This window comes from Toxorhynchites rutilus, chromosome 1 (genome assembly GCF_029784135.1).
Source record: "Toxorhynchites rutilus septentrionalis strain SRP chromosome 1, ASM2978413v1, whole genome shotgun sequence".
Lineage (NCBI taxonomy): Eukaryota > Metazoa > Arthropoda > Insecta > Diptera > Culicidae > Toxorhynchites > Toxorhynchites rutilus.
Window position 1 is genome coordinate 127,331,388 of NC_073744.1, and position 21,511 is coordinate 127,352,898.

Here is a 21,511-nt window from a genome sequence, read left to right on the forward strand (position 1 = left end):
TCCAGCCAGCCGTCAACAGTGTTTATTGAGGCTGATAGTTAATTGGCGATAAAAACATGTAAGGCATTGATCATTAACGGGGTCGCCAAAAAATTCTATTGAAAAGTTTCTTTTCATTAATATCATTGCGCATCCACTTGTAGTTAAACATCTGAGAAACTTGCCCTAAAACCACTGCAAACAAAAGAAAATGGATTTTCACGTTTAGTTTCAAGGTTGGGGAGCAATTTTTTCGGATTCGCAACATGCCCTTTTCATTACAATGTTTAAAAATACATTCACTTCTAATTCCTATACCCTAACTAGCGTTGACATATCATCTTTGGCAGAAATAATGCCATTTCTTGTGTTGGAGGGTCAAATGCGCAATAATGAGCTGTTTTAATAACTTAAAAAAAGTTTGTATGTATAGGAGCAGACATCTCTTTCATTTTTCTTTCTTCATTTCATTTGGGATTGTGCGAAAATAAATTCCTTACGACGTCAATGAGAATCGAACCAAGGCCGGCTGGAATGCAAAGCTGTTTCATACGACCACGCTATCCATATAGCTATTAGTGCTGTTGTATAAATGTGTGATAATATTACACCTCATCATAAAATGAATTTGGAAAATGTTTTCTAAGAGGAAAAAGAAAAGCATGATAAGAATAGATATTTTTCTCTATCTGGGCCGTGTATTTGGCAAACTAAAGGGTGTGTCACATCAAATTGCATCACGGAAAAAACGCTGTAGAAATTTAATTTTTAGGAATTATATCTTCAGCTTTCGCTTATAATCAGATAAGAGTGTATAGATCACGTTGGCCATGCTTCACTGTAAATTTTTCGTAAATTTGGAAAAATGTCGTCGAACGAAAAAGAGCGTCGTGAATTAATCCTGTGCACTCATTTCGAGAATCCGGAGTTGTCACATCGGGACATCGGTAAGATGCTGGGAATCGTCCAATCCACGGTCAGCAGAGTACTAAAACGATACTTCGAGAACCTAACCATCGACCGGAAGGTGAAGAACGGCAAAAATGGATGCTCCGTCAGTGAAAAAGATCACAAGCGCGTAGTTAAGCAGTTTAGACGTGATCCGAGAAATTCGGTCCGGAATGTCGCCAATAAGCTGAATTTGTCAAGTTCATTCGTCCAGCGGACCAAGCAGCGGGAGGGCCTGCGTACATACAAGGTTCAGAAGGCTCCTAACCGCGACGAAAGGCAAAACATGGTGTGGAAGTCGCGAGCCCGGAAGCTGTACACCGAAATGCTGACGAAGCCGTATTGCCTGGTAATGGACGACGAAACCTACGTCAAAGCGGACTTTCGTCAGCTGCCGGGCCTGTTGTTCTTCTCCGCAGAGGACAAATTCAGCGTTCCGGAGGAGATTCGCAAGCAGAAACTATCCAAGTTTGCCAAAAAGTACAAGTGGTGTGGCAAGCGATCTGCTCTTGCGGAAAGCGGAGCGCCCCCTTCGTGATGACCGGCACGGTAAACGGGCAGGTTTACCTTAAGGAGTGCCTACAGAAGCGCTTACTACCACTATTGAAGCAGCACGAGGGTCCGACCATCTTCTGGCCGGATCTCGCTTCGTGCCACTATTCAAACGACGTGTTGGAGTGGTACGAAGCCAACGGGGTCACCTTCGTGTCAAAGGAAATGAACCCGCCCAACGCGCCGGAGCTTCGCCCAATAGAGAAATATTGGGCGATTATGAAGCAGGCCCTCCGGAAGAACCCAAAAGTTTTCAAATCGGAGGCGGACTTCAAGAGAAAATGGATTTCTGTTAAAAAAAAAACTACAACCTGACGTTGTACAGAACCTTATGGACGGGGTAAAGAGGAAGGTGCGAGCATACGGGCTTGGGCTCGAAGTATGAATAAAAAGAAAATGCCAAAAGTTGTTTAATAGTTTTTATTTTACTGTCTAAAATTTTCAAAAGGATCGGTCTACTGGGCGAATTTCTACAGCGTTTTTTCCGTGATGCAATTTGATGTGACACACCCTTTATGTTTCGCCAGTTTCGCTCGCTCATATTGGCTCTAGCATATATGTTATACAAATGATATACACGTACACTACGGTGCCAATGAAAATGGTTATCTCCAATTTCAAAAAGTTACCCTATACAAAATGTTCACCACCTCGAAAAGACACCCTATGCCAAATATCAGCTCAATCGGACTTAAGGGAGAGTGGCGCAAAGCGGTCAAATTTTGAATTTTTTGGAAATCAAAAAATCACCCAAGGGGGGAGTAAAGGAAATCGGGGTTTTCGAAAAAAAATTTGATGCCAAATGTCTTAAAATTGCATGAAACGTCGAGATCTAGCGTCTTCTCGAAAAAAAAATTATCTCGATTTTTCTTTCGGAAATGTTGATTTGCACGATAATATACCCTATGCAAAATATAAGCTCATTCGAACTTCATTTATTAATGTCACAGACGTTAAAATTTGAGTTTTTTTGAAAAACGAAAGATCGCCCCGATTTTCGGTGATCTTATCAAAAAAAATTTTTGGCGCTTGGTCGTTTTTCCATCTCAAAAGTCGATTTTTGACAATTTTTTTTGAGATAACAGTAAATCTCGACGTGTCATGCAATTTTAAGACATTTGGCATCGATTTTTTTTAAACCACGATTTCCGGTAATTTTTCGGTTTCCAAAAACCTCAAATTTTTACGTCTGTGACACTAATAAATGAAGTTCGAATGAGCTAATATTTTGCACAGGGTATATTATCGTGCAAATAAACATTTCGCAACAAGTTCCGAATGAAAAATCTAGATAAATTTTCTCATTGGCACCTAAAACCATACGTTTCATCTCGTATTCAAAAAAAACCAGTCCCAGAGTGTCGATTTTTGACAAAAAAAAATCGAGATGACACTAGATCTCGACGTTTCATGCAATTTGATGACATTTGGCATAAATTTTTTTTTCGAAAACCCCGATTTCCTTGGGTGTTTTTTTGATTTCCGAAAAATTCAAAATTTTACCGCTTTGCGCCACTCTCCCTTAAGTCCGATTGAGCTGATATTTGACATAGGGTGTTTTTTCGAGGTGGTGAATTTTTCCCATACATTCATTGGGACCCTAACGTACACTCTGTCCAACTTCTATACGACCAGGTGATGATCTTGCTGCTTTGTGTCATTGTAAACACAATGCTTCAATTTATATTCTAGTGTGTAGGTATTGGTGACTACCATACTCTGCATTATTTTCATATATGTTTGTGCAAGCGCTGAGCGTAAAGAATGTTTTTATATTTTTCAAGTGTCAAGTTTCTGTAAGACTACATTTTAACTACATTTTCCGTTGTTTTTTGTTGTTTTGATCAATAAATCTGGAAAATACCGAATGGAAAAGTGCTCACGGAGAGAGAAGAAAGACAACTCGATGCAATTCACCAAGAAAATGTAGGTATCAGAGGAATTGCTCGTTGGATTGGACGATCTCATCATGTAGAGAGGAAAGAGCTCCACGTAAATCGAAGCTCTCTGACCGAGATAAGCGGGAAATAGCTAGAACAGCTTCGAATACCTCAAAATCGCTTATGTAAATAAAGCAATATTTCAATTCAAATGTTACTCGGGTGACAATTCGTCAAGTTTTGATAAAAGATCCTCACATAAAGAGGGCTTGAAAGGCTAAAGATACTCATCTTACACCATCTCACATCTGAAGACGTCTGAGTTTTGCCAAAGCTCACAAAAACCTACAGTGGGACATGATATATTGTGACAAATAATGTTTCCAAAATAATAATTTTGCTAAATGCCATAACGAAAAGTTCTTCAATGTATAGGTCATCTTCACCGACGAAATAAAGTTCAATGGTTTCATGATGGTTTCAACGGGTAATGGCGTGATTTACGGAAGAAGGAACAGTATTTTTCAACCAGAAATTTTGGTGGAAGCTCGTACATGGTTTGGGTGGGAGTCTGTGCAACCGGAAAGCTCAAGATAGCTTTCACATAATTCAAGGATTACATACATGTTCTGTAATCCTCTCTCCTACCGTTTTTGCGTAGATATCGCAAAACAATGCTACTATTCATACCAGCAAGGAAACTGAGCAGTTGATTGAGGACCAAAAACTTACTTTTTTGGACTGGCTGGCTCGCTCTCCAGACTTGAATCCTGTTGAAAATCTTAGATCCTTGTACGCAGGGTCTACACTAAGAAAAAACGGTACGCCACTATTAACCCTCCTGTACTCGCGTGCAAAATCATAACACGTATACTCGCGCACGGTGTCACAGACCGAACATTGAAGTTCTCTGTAATGTTGCCATTGTGTATTTTTCAGGCTGTATTGGCATTTATTTGAAGAAGAGGGTATGATTGAATTAAAAATCTCCGAAAAATATGTTTTCTTCGTCTTTATTATGTTTTAATAGCCATCTAGTTCAGCCTCCTCAAAATAGAATAATTTTTGGTACTCCAACACAAATAACAAAATTCGAATTTTTCAGTGTTATTAATTAAAAGTAAGCAACTGAATATAATTCATGGAAGTATGAAGAGCTATAAAACAACATAAAAACGTATTAATTGATTGTGGTTTCATTGGAGTAAGAATCAGAACATAGCATAACTGCATGCTCGAAACAAACATGTTTTTTACATTTATGCAGTTGTCGCGTGTTTTTCGGTCTTTTAACGAAGAGAAGAATGTATAACGACCAAACGATAAAGGTTCTGGAATATAAAGTTTGCATACTTCTAATATTCTTTGTCTCTGTTTTCTTGGAAACTAAGAATTAATGCCTTTTTTAGATGGGGCATAAAAAGATTTCTAGTAACTTCCTTTTCTTTTTCTTGTTTTTATGACGATACTGTCCATTATAAAAAAATATCCCCGAAACTGTAACTGTTAAAAATTACCATAAGCTACCGATTAGTTTTTAGTTTACTGTTTACAATTCTTCCACAAGTGAAATTCTTTCACAAGTGTGTATATGTATGACCATTATATTTAGCGAATAACTATACGAAAGTCAAACATTTATATTTTGCTTTTGAACGTTTGAATCTAACGACGAATATATCGACAAATAGTTAATATATGGATCCGTTCAATTCAGTTAAAAGAGACTGAAATCAAATAAGAATAGTCCTCTAATGATCTTATGCATTATTCTCAATAAATATTCCACGCCATTAACATTAATTCATACATTTCATTCCACAATATTCTAGAATATGAAAAAAGGCACTTGTCCAAAAATACTCACGTCGGTATGTCAGACCGAAAGTGTTAAAAAAGTGGCACACGTCCCTTTGTACCAACACATGCAGTACGCTAAACGATGACGAACGACGAATAACGAAGCTAGAGAGAATCGTAAAGTCGTAGTGTTGATATTTTCTGACAAATGAACGAATTATTGATCTCTCGGTCTGACAGACCAATGCGCGAGTATAGGAGTGTTAAAGAGCTCAAGGTCGCAATTCCGGAAGCATGGAAAAAATATCGAGAAATCCGTTCAGCAGAATTTGGTAAATAGTATTCCAACACGAATTTTTCAGGTTATTAGTCGAAAGGCAAGGTTGTCAATTATTGACATGTAAATCAGCCGATTGTTTTGAATTTTTCATTGATAATACTTTGAATTTTGAAATGGTCTTATAAAGACTGGACAGCTGAAATTATCATATTTAGGCACAATGAACTCTTTTGAACGAAATTGATGGTAAATATACTTTATTCTAAGCATTCAACAATGTATGAATGTATCTTGTTGAAATTTTAACTGCTTGTGTTGCAACGAAATATAATCAGGGTGGTTTTTATAGAAGTTGGACAGATTGTATTGGAGAGTAGAGCATTTTCTGTTATTTTTCGGCTCATTCAATGTAATAAATCCGGAGGCCATAACATGTGCTAAAAATTATCTTTGGTTGTAGTTATCGTCCAGAAGAAAGGATTCGATTTTGATCCGTGCAGGCAGTGATACGTGTATTACTTTAAATTCTTAATTTATGGGCAACTATTTCGAATATCTCTTTACTAATCGTAGTTTCCAGAATTGGTTTGAAATGATCAGTTAAGTTGGAAATATCCTGTATTGCATGTTATTCTATGAACGGACAGAACTTTCCGGTGGATCTATTGTGATAAGTAGAAGAAACTTTTCTCCCTACTAAAGGAATACGTTAACTTATAGATGGGTATCTACGCAAAGTTTTGATTGATGCAGAAATCTTCCAAACATACAACTCACTAGTATGCAATAGTAATCAGCCAAAGCGAGTTAAAAACAAATAAGAACTTCGCATCTTCGCCAAAATTAGAAAACAATTTTATATCCCATATCCTGTCGGTCTTCAATATGGCTACAAATAGAAAAATTTCTCCCTCACGATTTCGCAGCACAACACCAACAGTCGCATGCTAAAAGCTCATTTATGATAAATCAACGTGTGTTTGCCGTTTGCGCCGTCAGCCAATTCATTGGTTTTACAACCCTTATAATGTGCACACATTTCCGCTTCCGTATTGCGCCTTCTCACGTGGTCTCGGGTGTCATGTGTGGATGCGCTTTTCAATTGCAAGGGGACAGTAACCGTCGGTCATTATTTAAAACATATTACCAGCCGTAGTCATTGCTTAGCCGAATCATGCTATCATGTTGCTCGATTTGCAATCGTGAACGAAACGAGAACCGTGTCAAGGCGGAGTTATCTTTTTTTTGCTAGATTCCCCGCGCCGTTAAGTTCTAGCGCTCGGTATCGATCACACCTTTTCCACTAGCTTTATCGCTTCGCGGTGGTTATCGGTTGGAGGTTGGCCTTGAAATTCACCCAACGACATCAAAGGATAAGCGATATTCTAACAAACACGTGTCGTAAAAATTCCTACGCAGCGTGTTCTTCCGTTAGAACCGTTTAGAAAGCGTTTAGAAAGACTTTCAGCACTGCCTATCCCAACAAGGAAAAAATTGGGTTAGTAGTAAACAAACGAAGTAAAACACGGTGACATCCGTTTATCTATGCGAAGGAAAACTGCCGTATTCCACGGTTCCACATAGCGGGGGGAAAAATTGCATGTTCAAGTTAGCCGTCATAAAATAACACACGAACAGACAACAAATCAACTCCAATGGAGGATGACACAGATTATTATGGTTGCCCTAGCGCGGAACATGAACAAATGATGGGGGGAAAGGATCACTATGCATGACAATATCGAAGAGATAAATGTTTTATCATGTCAAACAAACGTTTTTTTTTGCCAGGCGATGCAGAAAATTGCGAATCATTATTCGCCTCGTCCTATCGCATTTTTGCTAAGACTATGTTTGATTGTATGATGAACAACGATAGAGAACACATTAAAAAGTTGGTAAACATTGTTGCTGACACTATAAATAAAGAATGTTTTCCTCGAGCTGACAAGTAGAAAATGACGACAATTGAAAAGTACATTCTCGGTTCGTTTGTGTTAACACCTGTTATTGTATTCAAATTCTTTTTTTGGTTGTGCAACATTCTATTCACCAAAAGCCAGCATGTATAAAGCTATTTTTTTTATTGTTTATTTATTATTGTTGTTTATCTTCGACATAAAAATCGTACAGATATTATTACATACTAAGTGTAAGCCTAAACACATTTTTGATATACAGGGTTTTCCATTTCGGGCTTCCGAAAGTATACAGCCCTGCGCTGACAACCGTTTGACATAGCTGTCAACCAAAGCGTCATATCGTTAGTTGAATGTCTGCCATTTTACAATATGGATCGTTTTAGCATCGCACAACGTGTTCATTTTGTTAAATTATACTATAAAAATGATGAAAAACCGGCAAATGTTTTTCGAGCATTACGGACGGATTTTGGTTATCATGGACGGCCTACAGAGCACACAATCGCTAATGTAGTGCGTAAATTCGAACAAACTGGATCCGTAGCGGATATTGTGAGACCTGTGCATCATCGTAATGTGCGTTCGGCCGAAAATATTGCTGCTGTTGCTGCCAGTGTGGAGGATGACCCGAATGTTTCTATTCCACGGCGTGCTCAGCAATTGGGCTTGTCAAACACATCATTTTGGCGAATTTTGCATTTGTTCTTGCACCTACATCCATATAAAGTCCAACTGGTACAAAAATTAGAGCGTGGTGACCATGGAATGCGTCGGGCATACGTCGATTGGGTGATCGAACAACAGCAGCAAAATGCTGAATTTTCGCATCAAATTTTCTTCAGCGATGAGGCACATTTCGAGTTCGGTGGCTATGTGAACACCCAAAATTTCCGTATATGGGGCTCAGAAAATCCACACGTGATTGTTGAGAGGCCATTGCATCCGCCAAAAGTCACTGTTTGGTGCGCATTATGGTCTGGTGGAGTCATCGGGCCGTATTTCTTCGCAAATGAGGACGGTGAGACGGTAACTGTGAATGGTGAGCGCTATGGCCGCATGTTAACCGATTTTTTTTTGCCACAAATTGAAGATATAGATACAGATGACATGTGGTTTCAGCAGGACGGCGCCTTGTGCCACACAACACGACCGAACATGGCCATATTGCGAACGAAATTTGAGGGACGCATAATTTCGCGTTTTGGTGATGCCAATTGGCCGTCCAGATCATGCGATTTGAACCCGCTAGACTTTTTTTGTGGGGTTATGCGAACGACCGTGTCTATGCCAACTCTCCGCAAACTCTTGAACATTTGAAAGACAACATTCGTGAAGTTATGACTGAGATACCGCCCCATATGTGCCGAAAATTCATCGAAAATTACCTGTTCCGGATCAAGGTGTGCGAGGAAGCCCTAGGTTGACATTTGAATGATGTTGTATTTCACACATAATGGCATAAACCAAACTTTAATTTGAAATAAAAGTTTCATCGAAATTCGAATTCTAAGTGTGTTTTATTTCAATTTACTTTCGGAATTAAAAGTTGGAAAACCCTGTATTAAAGTCAAACATAAAAGATACTTCGTTGAACTTGTTTTCGTTTTTATTATTACAATTACCAACAGGCCTAAACATTAGTGCCCGTAATGATAAATTTAATATATACTAAATACTTATTGTATTAGCCTCAAACCGTGGTTCAAAAGTCTAGACTTGAGTCGGGACTTTATTCGCACCTTCTCCCGGCTCATGTCCAATCACTGTTCGTTATCAATCTTTGCCAGCAGCAATCTCTGCGTTTGTGGCCAAGGTTATCACGACATCGAGCACGTTGTTTGGTCGTGCGAGGTGTATCTGGTCGCCAGATCGAATTTAGAAAACTCCCTTCGGGCCCGAGGAAGACAGCCCAATGTGCCGGTGAGAGATGTGTTGGCTCGGTTAGACCTTGATTACATGTCCCATATATATGTTTTCCTTAAAGCTATAGATCTTCGTGTGTGATTGCCCCTACATCCTTATACCCTCCTTTCCTTCCTTTGCGGGTAATTCGCCCCCTTTCTATAAATAGTAGAATAAGTTGAAATGTAAATACACTATAGATATACGAATAGATTTATGAAATGAGTGTTCATCAACATTGTTACAATTTCCTTATATCCCATCCTTCTCCTAAAAATATGTCACCCTCCTAAACTCGAGTACACCGCGAGTAATCGGTTTTCCACCTTACTAACCATAGATATAAGAAAATTGTATATATATAGTTTTAAAATTATATTTAAGAATTCGGCTCCTTTAAACTTAAGTAACTGAGCCTGTAAAAATAAACGAATTAATAAAAAAAAAATACTTATTGTCTAAGAGCGGCCCCAAAACACTGCCTTGTGGTACTCCGGAATGCATCTGGAACTGGGTAGAGTAGGCATCTCCAACTTTCACCGAGGAACTGCGTCCAGTACGGTAAGACAAAATCCATCGTGTCAGCCACTCTGGAAGTCCCATCCTCTTGAACTTCTCAACGGCTAATATGTGCGGTACTTTGTCGAAAGCCTTGGCAAAGTCAACATACACAGCGTCGACTTGCTGCCGTTTCTCTATTTTATCCACCAGAGTCGATACGAAGCTTAACAAGTTGTTTGTTTGAGCGTTTTTTCATAAAACCATGTTGGTCGTCAGAGATTATGTATTTCGTAGACTGGTAGAGTACATCGTGTACCCTTCCTTCGAAGACCTTCAGCAGACTGCTAAGAATGGAGATCCCACGATAGTTATCCACATCATTGAGCGACCCATACTTATGGATTGGTGTGGTTGAGGCTGATTTTCAGATCATGGGAAAGCATATCTCACTAAGAGAACGGTCAGCAGTTCCAAATGAAATCGTCCTAAAAATGCAGATTTTAAAAACTTGTATTTTTGATTCCAATGAAAGTGTGTATTCCGTTTGGGTTGGAGGAAATATATATATATATAGTTTTTCACAGCAATTGCGAATTTTTTTACTCAAGCGTAATTTTTGGAAAGGGCGTATCGATTTTAGTAAGAGAAATCTTTGATAATTTATATCTCAAAAACTATGAGTCGTACCGAAATTGTGTCTTAAAAAGAGTCATAGAGTATTGAATTATTGTTGAATATGAAAAAAATATACACTGAGAAAAAAAATTAGTACTCTTTTTTTTATTTACAAAATAAAAGTTCAATGTGCAATATATATTATGCAAATATTATATAATATATATATATATATATGCAATATAATATTTTTTAATTTTTTTTTAAATTTTTTCATATAAAATAGAAGTCATGTAGAAAATTTAAAAAAATGGGCCCAAGATGGTAAAACAATTTTTGACGAACTTTGTGGAACATCGAATTTTTCGAAACTTCGAATTATTGTGTGTAAACAATCATTCTTAGCCACAAATTATGAATCCTAATGTGATTTAAAACAAAAAACTATGGATGGGTTATACCTACGATATAACCGCAAGGTTGACGTAGGACTGCCGTTGGTTTAGTAATCATTTCTAAATGTAGCCATTCTCGAAATATTTAAAAAAATATTTCTAATTTATTGACGTGGGACTACGTCTAACCGGAATATATGGGGGGTAAAATGAAAACCTAAATACAGAACATGCAGGGAAAAGTGAAAGATTTCGAATGCTTATAACTCGAACATTTCTCACTGGATCGGAAAGATGTTTGCATCAATTTGTAAGTTATGGCTAGCTCAGTGGTACTGGTTTGTATAATTACTTCAGGGTCGGCTCTTACCTAGGAACGAGGTGGAATCACGAATACAACGGAAGCTGTTGGTGATGGATATGATGAGAATATGATCGTAATAAGAACAGAATGGTAAGTATATTTTTTTAAATTTATTATATATTTTTTTCTTTCTTTTCAGGTTAGTACGTTAGAAAATCGTTGCGGCCGAACAGGAACAGGTTGAATTCAGGTGAGTATGTTGGTTGATAATAGAGAGAGGGTTTCTGTGGGTTTTTTTTATTCTACTCACGGTGCCCGCACACAGGGATCGGTCTCATCGGTCCAAGTGACGATGAGCGGGGGCTAGGCTCTACCAGACCTCACCGCACTGCAACCTCCGAAACGTTCGACCGACTCACCCGTATACGTGTGGAGCAGCGATAACGTTGGGGGCTCGCTGACCACCGGCGTTTTCTCCGAGGTACCTCTTCCGTCGTTTGAATCCAGCGAGGAGGGTGAAGGTCGCCCGGCTTGTGCGGTTCCTAGGACGTGCAACTCCTTCTTCCCTTATTGCCACTCGCACTTCACTCAAAAAGTACAACTTTAATTTTGACGATTTTTCGGTATAATTTCTTCGACGGTCCGTGAGTTAAGACCGATTCGAGCCATTCGAATCTTTCTTTACGGCTCGAATCCCCCTTTTATCTCTCTCTCTCTCTCTTCTATCCCATCTCTCTATCCTCTTTCTCTCTCTCTCCTCCTATTAATCTTCTGCTCCTTTTTTTCGTCCTTTAGGACTAAAGATTCCTCATAGGTTGTAAGGAATCATTGTTAAACATTGTTAGTTTTTTTACAAAGATTCTTTTTTTTTTAATTCGCGTGGCAGCATGCAATGCCTTACAGGTAGGTAGGTGATGATGGGATTTGGGCATGTATTTGTAGGGTGTATAATTATGGGAGGTACACTCACTCTTCGGTCCGTATTACCATATGGTTTATGGTTATATTTTGTTGCGGTTTTTCTAACCGTAACAAATTGATAGGGAATATTTCTACGCATCTATCGCATTTAATGAAATGTTATTTTTAATTAGATAAACAATTGAATAACTGTAAAATGTTAAGCGTTATCTAAACGCCCTAATTACCTTGTTTTGATTGGCCCGATTTACGGTTTCTCCAACACAGACTTCAGAATCAATGTACTTGGGGGAATCCGCTTTACAAATACATGCAAGTAGGGGTTATTTTTGTTCACACCAAAGTGTTTCCCTAACACGGACTTCAAATCAATGTACTTGGGGGAATTCGCTTTGCCAGTACATATAAGTCGGGGGTATTTTTGTTCCCACAAAAATGTGTTTCATGGCAAAGATGCTTGGGGGAGTCCACATTGCAAATATATGCAAGCTGCGAGTACTTTTGTACTTCCTTGTCTTTGTGCAGACCGGAATATGTCTCCCTAAAACGTACTTCTAAACTGAGAAGCCTGGGAAAATCGTACTTTCAGATACTAGAGAACTTTCGCTTTTTCCTTCCGTTCACATATTCTGGTAGTTCTAGGCATCATATCAAATTATCATATCATATCATTTAAAAAATGGGCCCAAGATGGTAAAAGTATTTTTGACGAACTTTGTGGAACATCGAATTTTTAGGAATTTTCGAAACTTCGAGTTTTTGTATGTTAGCAGTCATTTTTAATTACAAATTATGAATCCTAACGTTATTCAAAACAAAAAAGGTTATTATCAATCTCCTTCTAAATGTAGCCATTCTCGAGATATTTGAAAAACTATTTGTAATTTATAGTCTTTTTAATAGTAAATAGGCCCTTCAAATATGTTTGTCGTGTTATACCATCATGTTCATGAGATTTTATGAATTCGCTGCTTATGATTTACAACAACTTTTCCAAATACATCGTTATGGTAAAGACATATGTTTGGAGTTATGTTACGAAACATTCGAAGACATGTGGGTTAATACAAAACGTAGCTAAACTAAAAAATCTTTTTTATCTTAATACAAACTTCAATCAATCAAAAAAATTGTTGGAAATTATAAGAAAATTCATAAAATTCCATGAACATGACGGTATAACACGACAAACATATTAAAATAGATTATTTACTATAAAAAAGATTATAAATTACAAATATTTTTTTAAATATCTCGAGAATGGTTGCATTTAGAAGGAGATTGATAATAACCTTTTTTTGTTTTAAATCACATCAGAATTCATAATTTGTGGCTAAGAATGATTGCTAACATACAAAAATTCGAAGTTTCAAAAATTCCTAAAATTTCGATGTTCCACAAATTTCGTCAAAAATAGTTTTACCATCTTGGGCCCATTTTTTTTAATTTTCTACATGACTTCTATTTTATATGAAAAAATTGAAAAAAATATATAAAAATACATATTTTTTGATATCGCAAATTAAAATTTATTTTGTAAATAAAAAAAGAGTACTAATTTTTCTTCTCAGTGTATATTTTTTTCAAATTAAGGCAACAATACTCTATAACTCTTTCTAACACACTATTTCGGTACGACTCGTAGTTTTTGAGATATAAATTATCAAAGATTTCTCTTACTCAAATCGATACGCCCTTTTTAAAAGTTACGCTTGAGTCAAAAAAACCCAATTGCTGTGGAAAACTCATATTTCCTCTAACCTAAACGGAATACACACTTGCATTCGAATTAAAAATAATCATGTTTTGTTATTTATCGATTTCATTTGGAATTACTCCGGTTGAACAAAATAGTTGCTGGAAAAGCAAGAGAGCTCGCACAATGTTTGATGAAAAACGGCGGTAATTGATCTGGTCCAGGTCCTTTTCATCCGTCAATAGATTGCAGCTTAAGCAGGACTTCGTGTGTTGAAAAATTTACTTGAGGCACGTTCACATCGAAATGCGGAATACTGTTGAGGTAACTTTCAATCAAATGTGGTGAGTTATTCCTTGACACACTTTGAAAGAAGGACGAAAACATATTCGTTAAATCCTGTGACGTGACGACAGCACTTCCCCGGTAATGCATGTTTTGAGGTATAAGTTTCGTCGTTTTTCGATCGTTAACATACTTCCAAAAAGATTTCGGGTCCGCCTTCACTTTATCTTCGATAGGATGAATGTAGTCGCGAAAACATATTGCGTTCAGAGAGTTGTAATGGGCCTCAGCTTCCCGCATTTCAGTTTTTTGTTGCACTCTTAGGAGGGGGGAGGGGGTGTTTGGCCATACAAATGAAACATAAATTTCTGCATTATTCGAGAATTAATCGAGCAAATGAAAACAAATTTAGCATGTGGAGGTTTTAGGGTACAATAAATGTTTTTGTGGTGGTTAGACACTTCACCCCCCTCGAACACAAATTTCTGCATTACTCGAGAAGCAAATGGAACCAAATTTGGCATGTGGAGGTTTTAGGGAGCAATAAATGTTTTTATGGTGGTTTGAAACTCCTCTTCTCTCTCTAAAGAGAGGGGGGGAGAGTATGCTGAACAATTTGAGAACTAATCAAGCAAATGGAGCCAAATTTGGGATGTGTGGGTTTTTGGGTGCGAAAAATGTTTCTATGATGGTATGACACCCCTTCCTCCCCTGGAAAGGAGAGGGGGTCCCATGAAAATAATGCATATATTGCAACCAAACGAGACGATTGAAAATTTTCGGAAAATGGGAAAACTCGAAAAAATTCACATGTGTTCTACAACTACATATTGACAAGCGTTGTTAAGCCATTTGATGTTCGCGGTGACGAAATTGATCTTCGTTCGAAAGTACAAATGGATTTTAAATCACTTTAAAAACGCACTCCTATATCGTCTTCTATCTATATAAATAAAAATGGATCGCCGAATGTGTTGATAAGAGCAAAACTCGAGGAAGGAACTGTTCAATTTAGGGCTGTCTTCATTCTATCATATTTTCTGTATCAAACATTTATTCCATGTAACTGAGAAACATGTTTTTTGCAAGTGGATGAAAAATCTTGCACAAGAACTGAAATACTGAAATTTTAGTACTTTTATAGTAAAACTGAAATTTCAAAAATATTATAGAAATTTTATAGTAGAAAATAATTTTAAAGGGTAGATTAGAAGATCAATCAATGGACGGTTCTGCGATTGGACCCATGAACGTGCGCTTAGTAAGAAAACGTGGATGTGATAACGAAACATAAATTCTGGGCGGGACGAAGTTTGCCGGGTCAGCTAGTGTTTCAAAAACGACCCCAGGTTGAAACCCAAGAAGATGTAGTTCCACGTCTCTCCGGTTATGCCCACAACATTACCCACCCGTCTTTTTGCAACGGAAATCAAGTTTTCGTTTCACTTTATATGGACGTCAAAATAAGATTGTGTACGCGGGCAACGAGGTACATGTCAGGGTGGAGTAGTAGTGGTGGATTGTCAGGTTGAATGAAGAAGCAGACTTGTGTTCATTCGTCACGTCATTTAGAATAACCGTTTGCTAGAATTAACTTGACCAAATATGAATTGACGAGCGTCAAGAGCCAGCAAAGCGACTAAGAGGATAGTCGATATTCATGTTTCGTCTCCGAAAATGTTGGACCCTGGCTGCAACTTTAAACCACTTCGAACCTTTAGGGGTGTAGACGCTAAGAAAGCAATATGAGCAAGCGAAACAAGAGACACATTGTAAATAAGCACGCATTAAAGCTTTTCGCATACTTTGCCATATTCACGGCCCAGACCGAGCAGGATATACATTCACGTTTATGCTCTACTTTTTATTATTAAAAAACGCTTTCCAACTTCATGTTATAATGAGGTGTAATATTATCACGCATTTATGCAACAGCACCAGTGGCTATGTGGATAGCGTGGTCGTGTTATTTTGGGTAAAATCCCAAGCTGACGTTCAATCTGTGAGAAAGAGATGTCAGCTTCCATACATACAAACATTTTAAAGCTTTTGAAAAAAGATGCTTTTATTTGTTGATTTCATTTGTGCTGAAGTACACGAAAAAGAATTTTTTCTGCCGAAGGTAAAATGTTTCTGCCAACGCTAGTTTGGGTGTACGTATCGATAGTGGACTTTTCTAGCTTTTTTTTTTCTAGTTTGGTTGTTCTCGTTGACGGTGCCGATACTCCCCGAAAGAAAAGTCTACCATCGATTCGATGAGACCGGCGCGGAAATTCAATGTCAATCCCAAAGAACCGACGCGGGGCTCAACCTATTAAACTCAGCGGCAAGTTTGTTTCAAAATCTGGAAACGGTATGGCATTTTAAGTCTCTGTCTTAACTTCTTTCAATTTCTCTTGATCTTGACTAAATATTGTTCGATCTGGCTGTGACCAGATGAAACTTAATTATGCGTCTTGAGTGTTGTATTCGTTTTTATCATGCAGAACAAAGCGTATCTTCGTAACTAGATTTTTTTCGACAAATAAAAATATGCGCCTAGAGAATTTTTTACTCTCTGTTTGTTCCAAATTTTTAATTGGAAATTCAAATACGAACGAAAGCTACGGAGTCCTTCCTACGGAGTTGATATTCGTCTAACTTATGACCATAAATCAAGACAGACATAAACTGCCAAATATCGGGAGAATAATTGTGCTCCTCTCCAAATGCATCAGATTGAGTGAAAATGTAAAGATGAGATGATCTTACTTTGTTTGAGGAGAATGATTTTTTTGTTACTATGAATCCTGCGTTATCTCTGCAGCTTTCAAGTTCAATGGTACTCCTCAATTATACGGCAGGGACAGACAGGCTTGTAGTGCTTACATGTGCTTGTTCTTTGGCACGTGCATGTCTTTCGATTTGCTTCCGGTGCTGCCAATCGCGCAGACTTGCGTCAGCAATCCGTTTCTCCTGGGCCCGCTTCAGCTGCACACTCCATAGCACCGGGTGATCGAGTGGATTGTTGGACGTTCCCATCTACCAGCACCAATAGTGGCCACAGCAACCGACACTGTACCAGTCCTGATTGAACAACTGCTCACGAGAGTCGATTTGCTCTAGCAAACTCACTTGCAAGAGCAACGGATCCATCGAAAATAATTCTAATTCTACCGCACTCGAGAAACACGGATTCACGATCACAAATAAACTCAGGTTGGCATCGATTTTTTTTTTGTTTTCAATTCACGGGAATCACTTTTAACCCAGATATATCACTCCAGTTTCAAATTCACCCACAGATGAACAACACTTTCACCACCCACTCGCGGGCAAAGGCAAGAAAAGTAAGTTCTAGTTTTATGTTTCCAACAATTCGATGCAACACCTGCGACGGTCTCGACGACTCGCGGAGGACTGCGCCCTGGCCGCGTGCTCGAGGCTGACTTTTCCACCAGAGGTGCTTCGGTGCAAAAATCACGAAAGACAAAACCGATTCGTTCCAACCGGAAAGGCAGGATTTCGATCCAACAGTCCACAAACGATGGTTTTTCATTGCACATCAAATGTACAGCCCTCACCTACCACCATCCCCATCCCTTCCTCAGAGGAAACGGTTTTTGCAAATATTGCAGAAAAAACAAGCTTTCCCGCTCCCAAGTTCCCACAATCCCGAGCGCGCGCTATTCCACATTGACACGCGATTCTCACGGTCGCGGGTTTGTTTTTATTTTCAAGCACCCTTTGAACTTATCGTAGCTCGTTTTGGGGCAGGATGAATGACGGTGGGAAGGATGCGCGCGATGGGGATGGATGCGTAAACGTGTTGGTGAAATACAAGTTACTTATAGGTCAAAATGATAAGATTACTTTGCGGGGGGATGGGACGAAAAGAGAGGAACACACCGATTTGAGTTAATAAAATTTTGCGTAATGGAACAAACCGATAAATTTTGAGCTAGGTTATGAAAGTATCAAGCCCTACACCGGAATAATGGTTGGCGTGTGCTATCCACACAGACATCCTTTTGTTATGTCGATTTCGTGATTATCCGTTTCAGATTTATCGAGAGGATTTAGGCAGGTTGGATACATGGAGGTTGTACATACGACTTCGTTGCTCTAAGTTGCATTCAATGTTGGGAAACTATAAATCATACTTATTTCCAATTGCAGCACCATTACTGTTACTGTTAGCAATCTAATCGATTATTTTTGGCCATCTGGTTATTTCCTGGTAAACAACGCAGAAATGTGGAAATGATGAGTGTGTACGAATGATGTGTAAATATTTTTTTTTGGCAGACTTATCTCACTTCTTAACTAGGCGAACCTAGCCAGAATATTCACCTGCCCTGAGCTTCTGAATGCCAAAGGGGGACTAGGGTCTGTGGAATGCACGTATCTGCATGTGCGTGCTTTTGACGTACGACTACGTCTTACATTAAGGGTGCCAAATCAGAAAAAAGTCACGTTTTTATGAAATAAAGTTAACGTTAATAACTATTTTTGCTGCGATCGGATTTTAACGATTTGTATATTGATTGGTATCGGAAATTTTCTAAGATTTGTTTGATATGCTATACATTACATTACATATGTCTAGTTTTCTAGGCAAAAATGCCGAGTATATATATAAGCGAAATTCTTACCCAGCTTTAATCTATGAGGCAGAGAAAATATCTCCCTTTCCTGCTCAAATAACTGAGACTGCGTCGGTTTTCTGGCTCCTTGGTTGTGGTGTGGGAGTTTTCTCATCTTTATTCTTATCTCTACGCCACCAAGTAGAATACCACTAAACATTTGTTTATTTCTTCTCTGCCCTTCGCGTTTATTCCATGCGCGATAAGGGCGAGACCTAAGTATACATTCCTATCACCTCTCGGGTGGCCCATACGGCGCTCTCGCCTTGGATCTTATCCTTATAGAATGGGCCCTATTATAGAAATCGAGGCGATAAGAATTTTGCTCGTTAGCTCTATTTTACTATTAAAGAAATCGAACAATTCGATAGCACCGATCGAGTGATAACTATCGATGCATGTGTCGGAACTTTTCGAGTTGTTTGGTTCACTTGTTGCATATCTTCAGAGAATTATTTTGTTTTGGCTTGCATCCCTTTGGGAAACATTTCAGAAACGCTTCAATATATGCAATTTGCAACACATGTTCGTTTGTTTTGATCAGCATTTGTTTTACGGTGCTGCCAGAATAGTCTATACAAGGTAAGTGTTCAATCCAGCATTATTTATATTAATCATGTTATAATTTAGAATGCAGAACTTACTTCCAGAGCATATTTCAGTGGCTGAAAATGAGTGGACAGACAAATCACCACCAGTTTGAACGACTCGTTGAACCAATGAAAGCGAATGTAAACATTGCTCGAGATCTTTGTGGAGGCAGTTCTAATGTAATCCCGGTGTAGGAAAAGTTGGAGGAATCCAGAGAGGAACTTAATGCACTGAGACCACCAATGCATCTAGGTTCAGAATGGCAGAAAGTAAGTATTTCTTTTACGATACACATAACTTTCATAAGTAAATTTTATCATACTCTTTGAATTTCTTTCAACCGAATTTCCTACCTAAAAATTGCTTACTTCTACTAGCATACATTGGTACGTTATTTTTGGCAGCAATTTTCTTTTTTATTGCTATACTATGCCAAACTATACCACTTTCACTACAATAGATCAAACTAATGGTCGGAGTGGTATAATGCTCTATACCATATGCTAAAGCTATCCTGCAAAACAATAATGATTTTATTCAAATTACAGATTTGGATTGACATGAGGAGAAAGGTAAAGAAAACACTAGCACACAACAAGCGAGAATTTAGAGCAAAAGGTGGTGGCCCAATATAACAAAGCTATCGACGCCGCTACAACAAGAAATCGACGCTAAAAGAGGATTACACGTTGCATTACATGAATAACAAAAATTGTTTTGCTAAAAGAAAAGTGAAATTCATGCATGACTCTTAACGGAATTCCATAGATTTTCTAATAATTATATTTTTTGTACAGCAAATTGTTCCACGCTGTCGTTTTTATTACACATGCATGCGTGCCTTACGCCTATTAAGCTTTATTCTTTGAGGGAATATCAATTTACTCCAAAACGTAACCATATTAACACTTTTGGAAATACATTTTCATAGCAGATGCCTCAAAAAAAGATTTGGCATCCTTTTTATAGTGCTTCATGAAACATTTCAAACATGTTTCAAAATATTTCATCACAACCGCTGACATTCGAGCTTGCTAACGAATCAAGCAGTTTTCCTCGATTTCTATGGGCCCTATTATAGAAATCGAATCGAGGATTCGATACAATCACTATCACTATCACACCGAGTAAAATCTGGAATTATAGAAATCGAGGAAAACAGCTCGATTCGTTACTCTGCTCGAATGTTAGTGGCCGTGCTAAAATATTTTGAAACGAGTTTGAAATGTTTCACAAAGCACTATAAGGATGCCAAATCTTTTTTTGAGACATCTGCTATGAAAATTTTAAATATCTATATTTCCAAAAGTGTTAATATGGTTATGTTTTGGAGAAAACTGATATTCCCTCGACGTATGAAGCTTAATAGACGTAATGCATGCATGGATGTGTAATAAAAACGACATCATGGAACAATTTGCTTTACAAAAAATATAATTATTAGAAAATGAACTTTCTCATGTATTTTCACAACTGCAATCTATGGAATTCGTGAGGAGTCACGCATGAATCCAACTTTTCTTTACAAAATATTTGTTTGTTGCATGTGATTCTCGTTTAGCGTCGATTTCTTGTTGTAGCGGCGTCAATAGCTTTATTGTATTGGGCCTCCACCTGTGACCCTAAATTCTCGCTTGTTGTGTGCTAGTGTTTTCTTTTTCTTTTTTTTTCACCTCATGTCAATCCAAATCTGTAATTTAATAAAAAAAAACAGGAAGTGGGTTATATCTATGGTATAACCGCAAGGGTGACGTAGGACTATCGTTGATTTAGAGACCATTTGTATGAAGTTGAATCTGAATTCATTCTGAATGAATGAATATTTGGAGAACTTCGAAAACGAGAGCGTTACGTTGGAGGCACAAGGTTATATGCATCCAATATTGGATACGGAAATATCCTACTGATGGGGAAGAATAATCTTCAGAAGCTATCCTGTTGATTGCGATTGATTGAAAAACCACAAAACCAAATGTATTTGGTCACAGTGTTACATGGATAGAAAACATTCAATTAAACTTTTTCACATGAATGTAATTTTAAATTCCCAGAGGAATGGCAGATTATTTTCAGTAACGATTAGATATTTCCACATTTTCCTCGATACTGGAAGCCCACCAGTGGTTAATGCTAACTCGATAACCATCTGTTAATAGCACTTGATTGAGACATATTTGGTCACAGTGTAACATGGATAGAAAACATTCAATTAAACTCTTTCACATGAATATATTTTGAAAATTCCCAAAGGAACTGGCAGATTATTTTCAGTAACGATTAGATATTTCCACATTTTCCTCGATACTGGAAGCCCA

At 37.9% G+C, this 21,511-nt stretch overlaps 1 protein-coding gene across 11 annotated transcripts in view; it reads right to left on the reverse strand.

The window, feature by feature from the left end:
• LOC129762616 (uncharacterized) overlaps positions 1–17,412 on the reverse strand; it is a 29,344-nt gene extending 11,932 nt beyond the window's left edge. For 5 of the 11 annotated variants that reach the window (XM_055761057.1, XM_055761054.1, XM_055761053.1 and 2 more), the window contains exon 1: positions 16,849–17,411. In XM_055761057.1, the coding sequence (XP_055617032.1) occupies positions 16,849–17,001 (153 nt within the window). In that variant the 5' untranslated portion in view covers positions 17,002–17,411. Of the gene's footprint in view, positions 1–16,731 lie in introns of all 11 variants that reach the window. The other 6 variants (XM_055761064.1, XM_055761063.1, XM_055761056.1 and 3 more) reach the window with 4 other exon arrangements.
• Between the last annotated feature and the right edge of the window lie 4,099 nt (positions 17,413–21,511).